The 20719-nt window shown below is 41.1% G+C and overlaps 2 protein-coding genes across 8 annotated transcripts in view; both read right to left on the bottom strand.

Annotated features, from left to right (window-relative positions):
• LOC136676354 (doublesex- and mab-3-related transcription factor 1-like) overlaps positions 1 to 1336 on the bottom strand; it is a 28822-nt gene extending 27486 nt beyond the window's left edge. For 2 of the 7 annotated variants that reach the window (XR_010796285.1, XM_066653301.1), the window contains exon 1: positions 1016 to 1334. Coding sequence is in view for 3 of the 7 variants with exons in the window: in XM_066653301.1 (XP_066509398.1) it covers positions 1016 to 1222 (207 nt within the window). In the remaining 4 variants the exon portion in view is untranslated. Of the gene's footprint in view, positions 1 to 1015 lie in introns of all 7 variants that reach the window. The other 5 variants (XM_066653299.1, XM_066653300.1, XR_010796282.1 and 2 more) reach the window with 4 other exon arrangements.
• Positions 1337 to 3931: 2595 nt separating this feature from the next.
• LOC136676679 (KN motif and ankyrin repeat domain-containing protein 1-like) overlaps positions 3932 to 20719 on the bottom strand; it is a 60227-nt gene continuing 43439 nt past the window's right edge. The window contains exons 3-12 of the mRNA XM_066653836.1: positions 16060 to 18717; positions 13749 to 13898; positions 12066 to 12165; positions 10992 to 11192; positions 9935 to 10022; positions 8536 to 8755; positions 7539 to 7681; positions 6668 to 6868; positions 6209 to 6307; positions 3932 to 4821 (exon numbers count right to left, since the gene is read on the bottom strand). Of these exons, the coding sequence (XP_066509933.1) occupies positions 4759 to 4821; positions 6209 to 6307; positions 6668 to 6868; positions 7539 to 7681; positions 8536 to 8755; positions 9935 to 10022; positions 10992 to 11192; positions 12066 to 12165; positions 13749 to 13898; positions 16060 to 18717 (3923 nt within the window). The 3' untranslated portion in view covers positions 3932 to 4758. The remainder of the gene's footprint in view (positions 4822 to 6208; positions 6308 to 6667; positions 6869 to 7538; positions 7682 to 8535; positions 8756 to 9934; positions 10023 to 10991; positions 11193 to 12065; positions 12166 to 13748; positions 13899 to 16059; positions 18718 to 20719) is intronic.

The raw sequence follows: 20719 nt of genomic DNA, 5'->3' as shown, positions 1-20719 counted from the left end.
AAACAAACCAGTTAACACAGGCTGTAACCCAGCTAAAACAAACCAGTTAACACAGGCTGTAACCCAGCTAAAACAAACCAGTTAACACAGGCCGTAACCCAGCTAAAATAAACCATTACAGGCTGTAACGCAGCTAAAATAAACCAGTTAACACAGGCTAACATAATCCCTACTAACATAACAAGTGAACACAAGCCATGTCCTCACTAAAATTATTACTAAAATTGAACAATTCTCTCAGGTTACTAATCTGTTAAAAGACGTTACAAACCTGCTGTAACACTGCTAACACAACTGCTAACATAAGCCCTGACAGTGTCCGTTAGCTAGTACTGTATTGTATTATAAATTTTCTCCTGAGCAGTTGACAACCTTGTGTTAAAATTTTCTGGTGGTGTATGCTAACTGTTGAGTTGTGACTTATGCTACTGCTGATAATAGTTAAAGACTTTCTTAAGGGGATACATAACGAAACACACAACAGTTCTCTCACAACCGTTTAGATTGTGACGATCTTTTGTCAGCAGCGAAGGCGATGTAATAATCCAATTATAATGCATTCATTGGATAATTTCTTCTGATTACTTTTAGCTATATTTTTCAACGCAGACCCACGCTCACGCTGAAAACCGTTGATATTCACTGCTGTGACTGGACGTGGAAAAGTGGAAACGGCTGATAATATATTTCGTAGCTTTTGGTCAATAATTTACAATAGGGCAAGCAACCAATAATCTACAAATGCATTTGGAGATTTTCTAAAAAGGTTTATAAGTCTTCAGTGAGTAATTAGAATAGTTAATTTTCATAATTACACAACAGAACTGACTTTACTCTAAAGGTTGGGTTCCTATTGTTTATTTATGAGGAACATTCAAACACAACAGGTCAAAGGGCAACATACAGTAGCTCTAACAGTAAATTCACTGTAAATAAGTTTCAATTAGGACCTCGGTAAAGCTTAACCAGAAAGTAAAGTTTAACCATAAGCCAGCTCAGATATAACTGTCCCCACCTGAGCCGCCATGACGCGCTGCCGCTCCGCTATGAGTTTACATTTCTGACATTGGCAGTCTCTCCAGTTGCAGAAGCGCTTGTGGCCCTTCAGCGGAGACACGAACCCGTGATTGCGGCACCGGGAGCACTTAGGGGTGCGGGGTTGTTTCTGAGCCCCGCTCAGCTCCACCGCCGCCGGCTGCCTCGCCCTGACTTCGTCGCTCATATCTTGGAGTGAATTAATGCCACTGTGCAGTTAGTTCGGTCCCAGAGGAATGAGTGCTGTCTTTTTTTTCTCCCTTTTTTCACCAAAAGCGGTCCGCCTCAGCTGAGCTGTGTGGGAGTTCAGTTCCTTCCCACTCAGGACTCACTGGCTAACAGCTAATATCAGAAAAACCCAAAAGATATCTATGAAAGTTCAGGCTTTTAGTAATGTACACAATACGAGTGTTTTGGTTGTTTTCGAGGAGAAACACCAGTTTAGCAGTAGTTTAATTCAGTTGTGAAGGAGAAATATTTTCACATAATTTAATATCAATAATAAAAAGGAAAATCTCTTTTTGTTATATAAAATTACATATTCAGTTCACATACAGCTGTGTGTGATGGTTTGGAAACACATGGCCAAATGTAAACATACACAAAGCAAACTTAAATATGGCACTTTAAGTGAATTCTTTAGTGCACATGTAAGATTAGTTGAAGTTAAACCCTATAATGAGGGGGGGGGACGGACAAAAACATAGCCTCTGAAAAACATATGGGCAATTATATAAATAAATAAAAGATGCTAGCCTACATTTAAGCATGTAAACGTAGCCCAAAAAGTAAGGAAATGTGTTTGGTAGATTATTTCTTTGTTGTAACAATGTTTCTTGGCCATAAATCTTATACCGTTGAAAAGCCTGTTAATTTTCCTTTAAAATGGGGCCACATTTGTAAGGAATATTCATTTGTGGGATGAGCCGTAGAGCTGAGTATGTGGATTGCGCCCATGAAAAAGAAATCAAATGTTCTCTGCCAATGCCAAAAAGCTTTTTTTTTGCTATTGACACCCGTTTTGAGCTTGTGGTACCCCTAGGTGCCACCTGTGAGCATGGGCCCTGCTACAGTTGTCAGCAGGTGTCTGCTCCAAGAATCGGCATGCCATGTTTGACTGATCTTGATGGAGCCCATGTGATAGGGCATTATTTGGAGTCCTAGTACCTAGTATCTCCAAATTGAAGGCCAAGTTCCGTATAATGGGGATGTCAGAGAAAGGCTGCAAAGTGGGCGTCCCAAGAAGACGACGCTGCAAGAATATTGTTTCCTCACTGTCAGAACTTAGGTACCGTAGGCCGTCTTCAACAAATTTGCAGTCAAGGTTTGTAGGACAATATGGCCGACGGCTCTCTGCCCTGACAATATGGAACAGACTGCACAGGATTAGGGTCAGAGTTTGGAGAAGATGCAGAGAACACCATGCTGTTTGCTGCACAGATAGAGTAACATCTTTTGGTGGAGGCAGTGTGATGGTGTGGGGCAGCATCTCCCTGACTGGAAAAACAAGACTTGTCATCATTGGAGGCAATCTCAATGCAAAGATATTGAGATGAGGTTCTGCAACCAGTGGCAATCCCATATCTCCACAGCCTGGGACCAAACCCTATCCTCCAAGATGACAGTGCTCAGCTCCACAGAGCGGTGTATATCAGAGACTACCTCCAGAATTTAGGAGTGGAGAGGATGGAATGGCCTGCCAGCAGGACCTCCTGACCTCACTGAACACTCGTAGGATCAGCTTGGGTGTGTTGTTCGTGCCACAGTGACCGACAAACCACGCTGGCTGACTTGTGACAAATGCTGGTTGAAGAATGGGATGCCATCTCGCAGCAGTGTGTGAACAGGCTGGTGACCAGCGTGAGGAGATGGTGGAGGCTGTTGTGGCTGTGTATGGTTCTTCCACATGTTACTAATGCTCTCGTTTATTAAATGAATAAATTGTTCAATTGCCAATACGTCTTATTCCTTCAAACTTAATTCACCCAGTCCACCAAACAACCAAACAAGTCAATGGCAGAATAAGCCGTTTGGCATTGACAGAGGGGATCTGACCATTTTTTATGGGCACAACCCACACACTCAGCGCTACTGCTCATCCCACAAATGCATGTTCCTGACAAATGTAGCCCCATTTAAAAGGGAAATTGACATTGTCTACCCATGTATCTCTCAGACAATGGCATTATGTTTATACAATATTTATTTAGCCATTCATATGATCCACTTCTAGGAATGTATCATAGTTTAATATAGACTTATTTCTTGTGGTCTATGGAGTACATGCCTGGACATTTTAATCCAAATTCATTTTATATGCAGAACTTAACATACTGCAAACATAAAACAAAATGTGACCTTGTGGCAAACTTGTGGCACATTCTATTTGCCCTGTGCAGGACTGGCGCCCAGTGATTCTTCTCACTGCAAACCTGGATTTACAGAACAGTTTACAGTTACAGACAATGAGTGTACAAATGAAAATATCACAAACTAAAAATGAAATTTGAAACAGACGTAATCAACATTAAAGAACACATTAAGAAAATTAGCACCAATAACTGAGAAGTTCTAATCATCTGGCAACCATTTTGCAAAATAGCAAGCTGTTAAAAGGAGTCTGAAACTTTGAACAGACACCATTCCTGTTCTCCAACACTGATCACTACTTTTTATGTCGTAACACAAAATGTACCTTCCATTAACGTTAACATAACTTCAAACTGAGACGAGCAGTCACTTTGATTTAATCTCAGCTGTTTGTACTCAACCTGCTGAGACGTGGCATGGTGTGTTTGACTCCACTAGAGGGAGGCAGTGCTGCATGTGAGGTGAATCACACTCCATTGCTGAGAGATGGCTAAATAACTGAGAACAAATCATACATTTTAAGTAAAGTTTATTAACTGGAAAGTCTCAGGAATTCTTTACATTTAATTTTGGAGAAAAGTACCACAAAGATAGAAACTAGACGAGGGGTACGTCAATCTACGATATCCAGGAATTGTAAACATTTATGTTTAATGAAAATACAATTATCTGTAATAAAAAAAGCATGTTTTAATTGATAAATATTTAACTTCTGTTTTCTGTTATGAAGTAATAGTAAATATCCAAAATACTGTGATTAAATATAATGGCATTTATAAAAGTAAGGACTGAACCCAATCTAGATATATACTGTCAAAAAAGTTCAAAAATTTAATCCAAACTCTTATACCCATCGCATATGTCCAGGGACTTTAGCAGAGAGAAAAAAAGTGATTTACAACCTCTAAGCTGAATTACAGAGCTATATTATATACAGGGTTAAAATATAAAGCTTGAGTTCAGGCACCGTTGGCCGTATTTGAGAACTTGATTTATGATTAAAAACAAAAAGCTCAAGAGTCTATAAACACAGCTCGACAAGAAAGAGAGCATTGATATATATTATAAACTTCAATATCTACATTATTTTGAAGTTGTTCCAATATAAATTCCAGTTGATATGAAATCCACTTAATCTCAGTTGCTGGTGATTTCAGGCACAAAATGTATATAGCATGGAATTCAGTTAAATCTTGAGAGACTTGCTGAATTGAAGTCAGAAAAAGTGCTGAACGTGAAAGGCATCTTTATGAGTCCTTTGCTGGGGTTTTGAAGATTGCAGAATACAAACAAAAACGAGGCACAAATGAACCATGAGGAATAGCAGCAGTGACAGGGTGAGGGAGGGGAGGGCTAATCAAACATTCCTCGCCTTGTGAGACTGGGGGAGGTTTTTCTGCCAAGCCGAGGGGTTCCCTGTGACAGACGACAGAAACACCATTCAGCCAATTCAAAGCTTCAGTTTTACAGTTTGTGTGATGTGCATCTATTGTATAGACGTACAGAGGTTGGAGAATGAAACTGAAACACCTGGTTTTAGACCCAATTTATTAGTGTGGTGTAGGGCCTCCTTTTGTGGCCAATACAGCGTCAGTTCGTCTTGGGAATGACATATACAAGTCCTGCACAGTGGTCAGAGGGATTTGAAGCCATTCTTCTTGCAGGATAGTGGCCAGGTCTCTATGTGATGCTGGTGGAGGAAAACGTTTCCTGACTCGCTCCTCCAAAACACCCCAAAGTGGCTCAATAATATTTAGATCTGGTGACTGTGCAGGCCATGGGAGATGTTCAACTTCACTTTCATGTTCATCAAACCAATCTTTCACCAGTCTTGCTGTGTGTATTGGTGCATTGTCGTCCTGATACACGGCACCGCCTTCAGGACACAATGTTTGAACCATTGGATGCACATGGTCTTACTGGTGCAATGTGCAGTTAATGAAGATTGGCCACCAGGCTGCTCCAAATTAGCCATGAAACCTCCCACACTACAATGACAGGTGTTTCACTTTCATTGTCCAACCCCTGTATTTCCTATCAGCCGTAAAATGAAAATGAATTTATTTCTACAACTCATTTTCCAATTTGTCAGCTCCACTGAGAGGAGCACTTTGAAGTTCTATAATTAGAGACTGCAGTCTATTTGTTGTTCTGCATACCTGTAGCCCCACTTTCACCCTGTTCTTCAGTGAGCAGGACACCCAACTGACCACCACAGACCCTAGAGCATTAAGTATTAAGCAGGGTGTATGATCAATTGCGATGACGTGGTGGTAGTGTGTGTTGCACTGGTGAGACTGAATCACACAGCAGTGCTGCTGTTGTTTTTAAACAGAGTCAATTCCTTTAGACACACACACCTTGAAGGTCCACCTTGTAGATACAAAGTCGTACACAGCAGCTCATCTGTTGCTGCAGTTTGTTTTGCTCATAGCTAGATATTTTTGGTTGCTATTCGAATCCTAGTTACGCAGCAGGATTTAAAAACTGCTAACACGTAAGTGCTCAGAATGACACCACCCTATTAATACCTGCTTTACAGAAGTCATTTCTGGGACCTGATCATTGAAGAGTACAGAGAAAGGTGGCTAACAAAGCATGCAGAACAACAGATTGACCCCAGTCTAATTGTAGTACATCATCCTCCTCTATGGTCAATGTAGCAGATGAAAAGACAGTGAGTGTCTTCTACATCCTGAGGATTTTCTGCTGAATATTTTTTTTAAAGGAACAAGACCACCTTTGATTAACGTAATGTGTTATCAATAGCACAACAGCTAAAAGCAGAAGAGTAGGCACTTACTGGTGACTGTGCTTTGGAAAAGTTGACATGAGCATAAAGCAACACTGCAATGTCTTTGTGTCCAGCTTCCAGAGCAATGGACAGAGCAGTACTTTCATCCTACACAAAAAGACAGTCATATAGTAAATACATGGAGGTAAATTACACATGTGATTAACCAATGCTTCCAATGATTCCTTAGGCACGTTTTCCTCTTCTACAGAAATAACTGTCTCTTACTGGAATAGCTGTGTCTTAAATGGAATGGGCAGTCAAATGGAAATGCATGAGTGTTAAAGCACAGCCTTAAAATAAAATATAGCTCTGCTTCTTAGCACACGGTGTAATGTGAAGAGTGAAACTTTAACAGTGCTACCATTACATTAATTTAACAAACTCTTGTATTTAACTCTATTTTCCATATGTTCTTTTAAAAAGACGATTATTACTTATAGTTTAATATAGATGCCGTTTACTTACGTTGTCGCTGAGTGTGGCGTCGCAGCCTGGCTGGGCCAGCAGCAGCTTGACGATCTCCACATGGCCGTGCTCACTGGCGCACATCAGCGCCGTAGAGCCCTCATCGTCCTGGATGTTGACATCGGCCCCGCAGGCCAACAGAGCCTTCACCATGTCCATCCGCCCATGGCTGACCGCCAGCATCAGCCCCGTCTGACCAGCCTGGGAAACAGACAGCCAGGGACGGAGTTAGACAGGGTAGGTCAAAAAGACATCACAAGTAACCAGCTCTGAACCCTGTCTGAATTGTTTGATACACCCCTATCTATATACACACCAGAGCCATCTCTGTGTACATAGGGCAAAATACAACAAGACTAGAAAGCATACCTTTAATACCATAAATAACAGAACAAGTCAGTTTCTCAATGTGCAGTTGCATTAACTACAGTTGCTAAAAACTTGGTGACCAACGATTTAAAACTTTATGCAAAACATTCATTCATTCATTATCTGTAAGCCTTATCCAATTCAGGGTCGCGGTGGGTCCAGAGCCTACCTGGAATCATTGGGCGCAAGGCGGGAATACACCCTGGAGGGGGCGCCAGTCCTTCACAGGGCAACACACACATTCACTCACACCTACGGACACTTGAGTCACCAATCCACCTACTAACGTGTGTTTTTGGACTGTGGGAGGAAACCGGAGCACCCGGAGGTAACCAAACCAGACACAGGGAGAACACACCAACTCCTCACAGACAGTCACCCGGAGTGGGAATCGAACCCACAACCTCCAACTCCCTGGTGGAGCTGTGTGACTGCGACTCTACCTTTATGCAAAACAATTTATGAGAATTAAAAAAATAAGTAATTCAGGGGTCACAGTGACCTGGCTGGCTTTCGCGTTGACGTCCCCTTTGCTGAACAGTTCTGCCACCACCCTCATATCTTTGGGAGCCTCCACGGCTGCTAACGCAGCTAGCATGATGGGAGTGTAGCCCGCCTTGTTCTGCTGATTGACATTGCAGACATCTGTGACAAAGAGAGAACCGGAACATCAGAGAGGGTCCAGAGCCCACCCTTCAAGTCAGTGCTCCTGGAGGAAGGGCTTCTTTTGTTAGACTTCAAGAAGGGGAGATACTCTACATGCAAGCTATTGAGACAGGAGAGCTTTGAGATGAGGAGGAAGAGTGAGGTTAAAGCGCTGTTTTATTGACTGGCCATGGGGCCAGGCTTGGAAAATCAGAGCAGACAATGGGAACAATGGGGGCCTCTTTCGGAACTGAGGGTGTCAGATTGGGGTTATACACAAAAAAAAAGAGCTAACAATGAGCTTTTCTCGGAGAGAAGTGCAGCACCTCATCATACACAGCATCTCCAGCATCTTAGCTGCACACAGCTAGAGCAATGTGGGTTTCTTATGAAAAGGGTTCGCAGAGGATTAACTATTCTTATTTCAAAATGTACATCTACAGATTGGAAGCATATTGTACTGCTTCAAATGTTGGACACACCAACCCAAACAAGAGTCTTAATCTCTTCAGAGTTCTGGTCCTTTTCACCAACACTGTTCTGACTTATCAAATCAAAACACATTCAAATGTAATTACAGTGACATTTTGAATAACTGCTGGCATTCTTCTTAAAAATAAATGGAATAACCGTTTGACAGGTACTGCAGATAAACATTTATTTTAGTAAGTGTTCTGGAAACAATGTCTCATTATTGAAAAAGAAAATAATGAATAAGAAAACAAAAGAGATAAGACTAGTTAAAAAAAAACAACAACAATAGCGACAAGGTCCATACAAGCAGTAATCATGTGAGGCAGAATATAGGGAGTGGAAAAGTTGAATAAACGTGTTAAATATATGTCATCATTTACCTGCATCCAGCAGTTTCTTGACGATGTGGAAGTTAGAGTGGGAAACACTGTAGTGGAGAGCAGTGTTTCCGTTGCCGTCGGCCATGTTGACCACATGCTGCAGCAGAGCAGGTGAAATATTGCGGAAAGCGTTCAGGAAATCCTCCACCATCACAGCCACAGCCGTCTTCTGACTGGACACTCTGAACCACTCGTGCTGAACTGTGTTTATACACGTCCTCTGTAATAAGAGATAAAGAAGGGCTTCAGTTTTACTATCTAAAGACAAAAGTAAATGATTTTAATCAAAATTGAGGACTTTTCCCTCTTTATTTGCTAGCTCTCCAGACTGTTTGCGTGCTGGAAACAGTTCTAATGTGTTTACTAAGCCCCAGAATCAGCAGTTAAGAGGTTAAAGAAAAAAACAAAAAAGAGGCGGCTAAATCTGCTATGCTAGCTCCTCATTCTCGCTATCTCCATCTCCGTCTGTTTAACGCTATACGGCAGAGACAAAGCATCTGGAGTTGTTCAGATGGCTAACTGCATGAAAATAAACACAGACTATGTGCTACAAATAACAAATGAGTTTCTGTGGTAATTTGAACAGTGAATAAAAACATATTGCTTTTAACAGAAAATATTAAAAAAGTCTAGTAAAAATACATGATTAATATATATGCATGATTTAATACATGATTTAAATATATGCTCAGAAATTAGCATGGAATTAGTTCATTAGAACGGTCTTTGTCCTTTACCTAAGGGGGCCCAAGTCTGTCAGCTGGTCTGTTTGTACATTAGAGTCATCAAATGAATTAATATGGCATTTAAATTTTAAGTAACTTAAGAGCAAACCCTCCAAAAAACAAAATTGACCTCAACATGCACTAAATTCAACCAAGCCTAAGAACTGCAGAATTATCTACCTTCTCCTAGACTATCATAATTGGTCCTAATCAAGGTCATTAAAGGTTATAAATCGGCTCCTGCTTGGCTAGAACATCAGCCAGCCACGGCTTTGGGTTCAGACTGGACTCTGTAACCCTGCCAACACACAGCTGGATCTGGCTCAAAGCTTGAGCTTTCAGGTCGGTGCTGCTTGCTGTTGCTGCTGCATTCTTTTACACTGTGTTAGCCACAAAGGAGCCAATACCCCATTCCTGCCTCAGGCACAGTGAAGCAAAGCACAAAAGACCCGCCAAAACTCTAATTTGATCTGAAGCCCTTGTTTGTTCACCAAGAGTGCTGATAGTGAATAAAGCTGCTGTGTTTAGAAAGGACAGGATTCTACAGCTCAGTGCAGATGTTCAAGGGTGACAGCGCCAGTTGTGGATTGGGCTTAGAGAGACGGGATTATTGTAGATCAGAAGACGGTAATCTGTTTTATTAATATGGATTAGTAAGCGAATAGTTTGCTCACCACATCTTTGCTGGATAAAGCCTTGGGGTCATTCAAATGGGCTTTCAGGACATTGCATGCAGACAGCATCTTCTCACTTAATTCGTACCTTAGAGGCAGAGAGAAAGGAAGCATCAGAAAGCCATGGGTCAACTGACCTTCTGCACAGTGGCCACAGACAGGATTAGGATTAACATTTAAAGTCTGGTGGATTGATAGAAACACGACACTTTTTTTGTGAAAAGAATATGTTAAAACATCAGCAATTGCTTTAACAACGTTATCTCTATTGAACAATTTATGAATCCATCTACATAACATAAAATTTGTATTTTTATGGGAGAACACAGAATCATTGCTAAATTTTAGCTTGGTTAACTATCACAGTAATTTGTTTCCATGCTTCATGTGCCATAACACATACAGGGACTTATTTGTTTAAGTATATACCATAGCTGCTACACCATTTTTGGCACCATTAGTCATAGTAGAGTGGTGTTTAAAAAGAAAAAAATAGTTGAACAGTAGCTCACAAACGCACAGATATAAAATCTAAATTTTTTTAAGCACACATACTGTCACACAAATACCCAGACATCCATTCCTGTAAACATTCACACAGACAATTATAAACAGTGCAAACTGTAAAGTAAAAACAACTCTGGATCTCACATTCATTCATTATCTGTAACCCTTATCCAGTTCAGGGTCGCGGTCCAGAGCCTACCTGGAATCATTGGGCGCAAGGCAGGAATACACCCTGGAGGGGGCGCTGGTCCTTCACAGGGCAACACATACATTCACATCTACGGACACTTTGGAGTCGCCAATCCACCTACCAACGTGTGTTTTTGGACTGTGGGAGGAAACCGGAGCACCCGGAGGAAACCCACGGAGACACAGGGAGAACACACCAACTCCTCACAGACATTCACCCGGAGGAAACCCACGCGGACACAGGGAGAACACACCAACTCCTCACAGACAGTCACCCGGAGCGGGAATCTGGAGCTGTGTGACTGCGACACCACTGTGCCACCCCTGGATCTCACAGTTTAAACTTAACCCTTTATAGTACCTTTCTCTTGTTTCCTGCATGTTCTGACCAGAATCATCCTTATCCCTCTCCACATCCACTGCTCCTTCATCACTGAACTCCTTTTTCATCTTCTCCTTTCCACTCCCTGTCCTTTCCTTCTCATCTTCCTCCTCCTCCTCTTCTGAGCCTGAAGAACTGCTCTCCTCAGAGCTGGAGTCATCACTCGAGGTCGTCTCATACCTGGGACAACAGCAGATGGCATGGAAAGTGAAGATAACAGAAAGTGAAGAGGATGAAAAATATTGGTTGCTACAGATCACACCATTCACATATCTTTATAGCCACACTGGCAGATGTTACGAGGAGCCAAACTTGTATTTTCAAATTCTGTTATTTGTTATTGTACAGGATTGGTATCTGTGTAATTAAAAATAACGCACACAGGGAGCATTACGGATTTTGCTGTGGGATGATGCTTGAAATGTATGACATTTTAAACTAAAACAAGAAGCACATTCCTCAGGTCTGCTGTGATGGATGTGGTGATGTAGCACCTTATTGTAATAACCATGCATTATGTTACAAAGAGCTTTTTATTACATTTCTGATAATGAAAAAAGAAAAAAAAAACTATTATGTAGTTAATATATTAATTTAAGTGCTATCCATTACATTACAAATTGAGTTCCAATAAAATATAAAATGTAATAACTTCAACATATAATGTATGAACATGTCAAAAACATTACACTGGCCGTTTAATGTCAAAAAATTGTATTATGGTATTGAATGAAGCTTTTATTGCATTGTGAGTTCTACAAGTGATCCAACTCATCAAATATTTAAAACTGAAGATATACTTTAATATCTATCCTAAAAGAGACTGGAAGCCAATGCAATGAGGTCATTTTTGTGAGATATATCGTCTTTGGGGACAGCTGTTAACACCTGGGCTGCAGTATATATTTATTACGGCTGTGAGAAAGCAGGATTTGTGTTTCACAAGATTACTTTAGGACATTAATACCTGACTAAACTAACAATTATGTATGTTATCACTTATAGTATTGTACATCACCAAGTTAAATGATACAGTATGAACTGAGCACCTACCCTCCATTTACACCAACAAACTGCAGGTTCTTTTTGGTACCATTGGTCCCCTGGCGTCCATCTTTCTTCTTCATGATGGATTTCAGAGTGCTCTGACCACCTAACGAGAGGAATAAGATGAATAAACTCAAAGTAAACATATTAATACGATCAAAACTACAAAAGTTAGAGATGCATGAAATCTGTGCCAATGGCAGATTCCCAAACATATCTGCCTTTAAACATAGAGTCAAAATGATAAAGACCAGATGCCTAGTAACACAGAAACACAATCAAATCTAATGAACTGTCCAATTCCTCATTATTATTTTTTATTAATATTAAAGCAAATATCTGCAAATACTGATATTTGTTCACAGGTAATACTTTGTTTCAATCCAATCAGTCCATTAGACATCATGTATGATTCTGAAACAGCTGTGGGTGAGCCACAAGGTGGAGCACACACAAACACACTGACTGCTGAACTGCAGAGAAACACACCAATAATCTGATACCAGCATCTGATAGGAACCAGCTGTCAACACTTGACAATCTTGCTTGGCATGCAAAGGGAACCATGCACATTTTACTGGCATTGCAAGGAAATGAGCAAGTTTCCTCAACATTTCCACTGGCCAATAACCACTAATCAAGACCATGAGCTGTACCGTGCCAAGTTGCTTTCTTATTTAACACACTGCTTTGGGAAATTTCCATTCTTCACATTAAAAGAAACATTTGTTTAAGATAAATTTCTTTAAGAATTGTTAAATAACATTTATAAAAAGATAATAAACCTACAAAATTATTTAAAAAACAAAAAACGCCCATTTCTGCAAGGCACCGAAACTGGTACAAAACCCAGAGCTATCCCAAACATTTTAACTACAGGCTCTGTGCTGCCAAATACCAAAGAGGACCTCCGCCTCTCTCCACAGAGAACGAAAAAAGAACAGTTCTGTGAACTGCCAGAACATGCCTTACACATGTAGCCTCAGCCTGCCTCTCTCCTCCTGTCTGCGTAGATACTTGGCCAAAGCAGTCATTAGCCACATTTCCTTTATTTTGACAGGTGAGAACAAGGCACTGTGGCCTGCAGCACTAATCTGTTGCTTGTTCTCCCAAAGACAGACACAAATGCTAGGCTTCTGAGCTGGGTCTCTAAAATAGACATTATTGTAACAGAAGTAATGCCAGCAGCTGATAAGTAGCACAATTAAGAAAGTATAATTTGCAAAAATCATTTAAAAAGCGAGCGTATTTAAACGTTAAACATACGTTTCACACTCTTAAATGATCTACTTTGTTACCATTATATTGCATCTTGAACCTGCTACTGTTGACGTCTGGTTATTTTGTTTTGAACGTGCTGTTATCACTTAAATTTAACCTATGGCTATGACTTTGTGGCTTTATAACTTATGACTATGACTGTGTTGTGAAAGGAGACTGGATTTACCACAGTCAAAACACTGACACTGCGGATATTACATCAGACGTTAGGACGGTTTTCTTTCTCCGTTTTATAATAAACATTTCGACAGTTTGTTATCCGTCTGTTGCGAGTTGTGGACAGTGTCTGTTTACGTAACCTCTAAAACATGGCGGTTAACAGAGCACAAGTCTCTTGACTCCAATACTGATATTTAAAAAAATAATTAAAAAAGATCTGGACATTGCTACAGCTAAACAACTGCTCACCATGTAGAGCAGTGGACATCTGTTGGTCCATGCGGCTCTTCTGTACAGCTGCAATCTGCTTCTGGGTCACGGTGTCATCAGCACGCTGGCTTTCTGTGTATGTGACCTCCGTCTTCGTATGTAGAATCTGAGAGCTTGCAATCTGTGAATCTGATAAGAGGTGGTGAGTAAGCAGCGTTGAATAAAAGCTAATAGCACTGGAAGTTCTACAGCGTACTATAAATGTTGATATTTCCCCAATTAATAAACACGCTATTTAGTCTAAAGGTTAAATTGTAAAACAAAATAAATAATAAAAATTCCATTACATTATAGTTAAAACTAAATCATTTATTTTCCATCATGAATTTACAGCATGAATTGCACATGAATCACACCTTATTACAAGACCGGCAAAAACATTTACACTAAACCATAATAAACGCTTTCAGTGCCGGCGGGAGACATGTATTCACATTCCCCTGCATAATTACTGTTGATGTATGTTTTTGTAGTAAGTGTTTTTTACACTGACATAAGAAAATGCGATTGCCTTGCCTCCGAAAAGAATATCCTTGGAATTACAGGCAGGCACTTGAAGGGAATGCTATTCTTGGAATAACACAAACAATCACTGTCATTATATTTAGAGACATTTTTAATAACATATGACATCATCTATAGATAAAGGTCTAGCTCTGTATTATGACAAATACCCTCTTCAAAAGTGTGCCATCTTGAATTCTTTGGAGCAAGATTTGTAGTTTGTTTACGCTGCTTGACACCAAATATTCTGCATATTTTAAACGGCTCTAAAAAAATATTCTTAAGTTTAATGTCATTCATTAAAAGAAACCTTTCACCTGTTCCACGCATAAGCCGGATATAATGTAGTTACAGCCTATCGACTTTAAAGAAGGCTTTTTATAAAGCAAGAGCAGCTAAAGCAAACATTTCTGAGTGTGTGTCTGATCTCGAAAATACCTGACCAGATCCTTTCACTAATCTCGGGCCAAATCAGTCTGCAGCAAAGATGGAAACTCTTAAGTCTTGGCAGCAAGCTCGAATAACCAACCACACAAAGTATTTGATATTCACAATAAAACGTTCTCATTTTTGCTTTACACTCCAACAACCCAAGTGGTGGCTATTCATAGCTTTGTGAATTGGGGCCAAAAGGGTGGTGTATCTAAAGAAAGGACTAACTGTGAGGCTTGCGAGAGCCACAAAGGAATGCTGACCCTCAATTACAGCATTTAACCCATTTCACAAACAGTCAAATTAGATTAGCATATAGTGATGTAGACAATGAGGCACTGTGTCATACTAACGCTTATATTATGGAGCACTGAAGTAGATAACGCTCTACTTATCCGTGAAGATCTAATTGACAGAGTAAGGCTGACATTAATTAGAATTTGTTCAGGCGTAAAAACAAAAGAAACTTTTTAAAATGATCTTCTAAATTAGATAAACATGTGTTTTAATCGTGCAAATCCTCTCAGTGATAAACACCTCATATCTAAGCATGTACACACCACACCCCTGCTAATGTATACAATTATTTAATCAGAAAAAATAGATTAATCTTCTCTCCATGCTCATCTCTGCACAATGCTACTGTTGATGTTACATAATAGTGAAGAGCTATGAATCAGCATTAGCACAAACAACAACTAGCCATTTAATACAAGCTGTTGCCTCCTAAAAGAGATGAGCTCATTGTTGGTTTATAGCCAAAGCCCAATGCATTTTTCAGGGTCAGAGATAACTTTGGCCTGTCAGATCCCATCAAGCCTCATTGAACAAAGGATGAACCTCATGTTCAACTTTTGGTTCCTCCCCATGCCCAGCAAGAACCAGGATCCAGAAGGTAAAAATAGCACATGGATCACAGCCACACATTGGGCTATTGTGATGACAGTCGTATCACGGTATACACATGAAACAATTTACACCAGTATCCATTTTCAGGGCTGGACGATATGGCTAAAATATATATCATGATATATTTCTTAATTCTGGTTGATACAATATAATTCCGATATCGATATGAACAGTATAAATCCACTAACAAAACTTCCAAGAAACATGACATCACCATCAAACATAAACCTATTGTAAATGTTAATATTTTTAAGTAACATTTTAAATTGAGTGCGCTGAACAGTGACTGATTTTGTAAGTAATGTATATCAAAATTTAAAAATTAAATAATTGTTATCGAAACGCTTCATATTGTGATATATATTGATATTAATTTATTGTGCAGCCCTAATCTGTTTTGAATCTATAAGAAATGTAACATTCATTTATTCATTATATTTCTTACCTTTTCTGACATTTCCAGAGTCTGTTTGTAGATTCCGGAGATCCAGGTTGTTAAGCTCTTCGACACTACCATACTTCATTACAGAGTTGATGGACGATAGAGTGGTCACCAGCTCACTGTTGATGTTACTGAACTGGGACTGCTGGGGTGGGCCAAAGGCATCTGCCAACTCACTGTAGTTCTCAGCAAGCAACATCTGCTGCTCCTGTAGGAGTTTCTGCACTCTCTCTATGTAGTGGTCTAAGCTAACGCCACTTCCAGCCTTGGCCTGCATTTGTAAATCTTCAGATTTTACCATCTGTTTGGCTGTCATACTCTTCTCTTGCGCTTGGTTAAGGGGTTGAGTGGGGCCACATGCTATATTCCGTGTCTTGAGACCCACCAAATAGTTCTCATGTATATTTATGTGTCCAACCCCATGATCTTTGGTTTTAGAAGGAGTCGTCTTCTCTGTAGTGTCCTCCGAAGCTGTGGTACCCACTGCAATGGAACGGGTTTTTACTGTGGCCTGGATGTCTTTTACAAGACCTTCACCAACAGCAACTGTTCTAGTCTCTAAGGGTATGGTGCTGGTTTGCTTGTCTTTCAAGTTGGGTTGAGTGTTGATGCAGGAATCAATGAGGATGGCACTCTCTGTGTTGGTAAACTTACTTGAAGTCTTCATTTCTGTGTTTGTGTGCTGAGAAAGCATTGTGGGCAAAACCATCACAGCCGAGTCCATTTTACTCACCACGTCAGTTTCTGTGCTCTGGGATAACAGCTCCTTAATGGGACTAATTAGTACATCCACAGAGCAATCTCCACATCCAATGGACCTGAATTCCTTCACTTGTTCAGGTTCTGCTTTGCAAAGTCCTAAACTTTCCACTGTCAACTCAGTGTTGACTCCCATCTCACACATACTTATTTCCACTCCAACTTTCTTGTGGCACAATATTACCCGTTTTCCAACACACTGATCTTGAACCTCCACACGTTCTTGTACAACCCACCTCTCCATTGGCAACTCTGGGCCCACAGGTACATGCCTCATATCTGGAACACAAGAGACGCCTACAGTGTGTGTTTGTTGGACGTGACTCGTGCTTACGTCACTATATTCGGCATGGTTCCCCACCCCTTGGCTGTGTGTGGGTACTTTGGCCTCCACTGAAGTGCTGTACATCTCAGGCCTTGCCATGGAGCCCTTGTCTGCTTTCTTCCTTGAGCCAGCCACCTGCAGCTCTAGCTTGAGCTTGCCCATCTCCATCTCATGGGTGGTCTCTTTTAGCTGTACCTCCAGTCTGTAAATTTTCTCCTTTAAGGCTTCGATGGTCTGATGCTGCAACTCAATTTCAGTCTCAGCCTCTGTAGTCATGCCCAGCATGGCCTCGGTTACACCAACTCCTGTGGTCCTCACCTCATGCTCGGTCCCTATAGCAACGTCCTTGCTCCAACCTGCTGACCTCCTGTAGATTACTACATCGTTCATATTCTCATCTGCACCAACAGCAATAGATTTGCTTTCACAAGTCCAATGCCTTTGCAAGTTATTTTGGTTTGTGCTGTTTTGTATTTGGTTTGAAACCCGTGCCGGCTCCTCGCTGCTGTCCTGGATCTTCTTCTCCAAAGCCTGCACCTCAGCAGTCAGCTGCCGAAACTCCTGTAGCCTTTGAGAACTCTGTTCCACGTTCTCTGATTCGTCAATGTGCAACTCTGAGCCTGCTTGAAGCTGGGCCACAGGCTCATACTGGTCAGCACTGCCTACACTGTATGACCGTTTCCTAAAGCCTCCAGGTTGACCCTGGCCAGCAAGTTTTGGGTTCTTCAACTGTGACACCAGCTGTCGCTTTTCTTCCTGCAAGACTGAGATTTTGACTTGAAGGATTGGGATGGTCTTCACCTGCTCTTCAAGCTCTTTAAGTCGTCTGAGAGCTACCACCATCTGGTCTCGGATGTTCTGTAGGTGCACAGGGCTGATGTTGGTCACCGGTGTGGTCATGCCTGAGCTGAGTGGGCTGTGACGTATGGAGCTGCCCATGGAGGAGGTTACATAGAGATTGTATTCGCCATTGACCAGGTGTCCATTATGTGGCAGACTATTTGGACTGGGTGAAAGCTGGCTTGGCCCATAAGAACCACCGTATGACGACAGGGAGCTGCTGGAGCCCATTCCCCCAAAGCTGGCCAGGCGCCTCCTAGGTGGCTCACTTGCTGGTGGCTGCATAAGCAGCCGTTCTTGTTCCAGCCGCCTTCGAGTCTCCATTAGTGTTTTCTCGACCTGGGGGTTATGGCGAGGCAGGCGTGGCGAGGGTGGTGGCAGCAGCGGCTGCTTGGCCTCAAGAACATTCACAAAGGCCTGGGGTGGCTCATGGACTTGGGCAATATGTCCCAAGGAGGCTAGCTGGTGCCGAGTCGTAAAGTAGACCGGTGACTGCTTGCTTTCATCACTGTTGGAGGAGGACAGGGAGTCAGTAGAAGTCCACTCAGTTTGACCTCCACTGTGAGGTGGTGGCGCACATCTGGCCACTTTAGGTTTCCTCTGAATATTCAACTTCTTAATAGTGTTTCCCCTTTCTATGTCGTCCACATACTTGAGGAAGTCCAGGTCTAGCTGATAACCATAAGGAGTCTCCAAATAATAGGGGGCCAAAGAGTCCTTGTCCTCTTCATTTTTTTCTGCAGAGCGAGAGACAAATGGAGGAATCAGAACTGGAGAATGAGGATTATTTAAAAACAAAATTAAGCTCATTAATGAACAAAGCGATCTTTTTTTAATAAAAACTGTTACTGATTCTTAATTTCTTTTTAAATTTAACATAATAAATGTAATGAGTGCTATCGCTAAAAGGAACCATAAATGCAATCTTCTCATGCAGTTTGCTTTAAGCATAAAAACAGATCAATATTCTTTCAAAAAGTTGTCATTAACATTTATTAATTAAACCTCAGACATGTGCACAAACTTTTGCAACAAATGCCACACATAACTGAGTCTGTGGTAACAGACCACCAATTGTGCTGTGCGGGTACAAACGTGTTAAGTATTTCATCAGTGTCTGGAAGACAACAAGCATCGGTCAAAACTGTGAGGAAACCAACTGAAATTACTGTAATGTCACAGAGAAACTAGAGCTCGCCTTTTGGTCTGATTTAGCATTTGTCCTTTTCCAGAAATCCCAAGCCAGCCAGGTGATGATATGAACACTGACTAAAGTGGCATCATCTGTTTCTAAATATCGGCAAAGGCTGGGTGAACAGGGGGTGGGATTGTTTTCTCTGCACTAAATTCCTGGTACAATAATTCTGACAACACAAGCTGGTGAAATAATTCCAGCAAACAGGGCATGTCTTAAGTAAGGGAGGAAAAGAAATAAATCGTTTTCCTTTAGTTGGGAGCCCAGGAATATCCATCAACAATGCTTATATCAGTTGCCAAATTCCACACTAGACACAGCGAATTCCTGCTTTGACTTACTAATCAATCCTCCAGGATACAAACTACATTCCAGACCATTTAAAGACCATCTACAGGGTAATAAGAATGACTTGCACAACACCAAAACACAACCTCTTTGTACATTCTGCTTTAAAGAAAGTGAAAACAGCGAAAAACAAAAGTGTTTGACTGCTCACTAACAGACTTCCCTTTAAAACTGCGAAAGAATGAGAGGAAGCCAAGTCTACCGGTTATCTAATCCTTGTTTTTCCAAGCTCTACTTACCACAAGTAAAACAGCAGTCCTACTGCAGACCCTCGCTCTCAGGCTGTAACAGAAGGCAATAACCAGAACAAGCTGCAGGCAGACAGACTCCCTCACACAGTGAGCACTTTCTCAACCTTCACTCCATAAGGGGAAAAATTCCACTATTGGTGTAAACTTAGCCAAGCTCAACTCAGTTCGTCATAGGCTGGCCACCTCCACCAATCACACAGCACTTTCACTGTTCCTTCTGCCTCTGCTTCTGCTGAAAGGTTTCTTTAAAGTGCATTCTACTCCCTAAAAACAATGAAGACATTCTCTTAAAGATATTAACGTTCCTCTATTGCACTGACAAGTACAGACTACTGAAAGAGAAAATAAGTCAAATAAAAGTAAACAGACAATGTCTTTGAATCAAAGGCACTAAGAAACAAATGTCCAAGTCTTTATATGCCAAAGTTAATCATCTTATTTGTAATGCCTCTGGAAAATGCTCATTCACACTTGTCCAAAAGCCTCATTACACTACATTTAAAGCAACAAATATAAGCTTGTATAACTACAATGACAACACATAGACAAGTCACGAAGGGTGACAAGGGACACTCTGGTACGAGAAAGCCGGAGCCCCCAGGCAGCTGAGCTCTGACCTCACGGTTTGTAAACCCAGGAGGTCATAAGCCTGTGACACTGAGGGAGAACCATGGAGAGAGCCAATGAAAGAAGTGGGTGAGACAAGAATACATCCACCACCGCCCTGTCCAGGCTTGAATTACACAAGACAGTAGCCACTGTCAGACATAAACCTTTAACTGTTTACATCTTCCCACAACGAAGACAAAGACATGAGAACCAATTTGTCAGAGCAATTCCACTCCCCAGGACTACGAGTATAAAAAGCATGGTCACTAATCTCACGGTAAAGAACAATCTGAACACCATGTGTCAGGCTGGTTAATTTTTAACTGCTACCTACCT

The sequence above is a fragment of the Hoplias malabaricus genome, chromosome X2, assembly GCF_029633855.1.
Source record: "Hoplias malabaricus isolate fHopMal1 chromosome X2, fHopMal1.hap1, whole genome shotgun sequence".
Lineage (NCBI taxonomy): Eukaryota > Metazoa > Chordata > Actinopteri > Characiformes > Erythrinidae > Hoplias > Hoplias malabaricus.
This window is presented reverse-complemented; position numbering and strand designations above follow the sequence as displayed.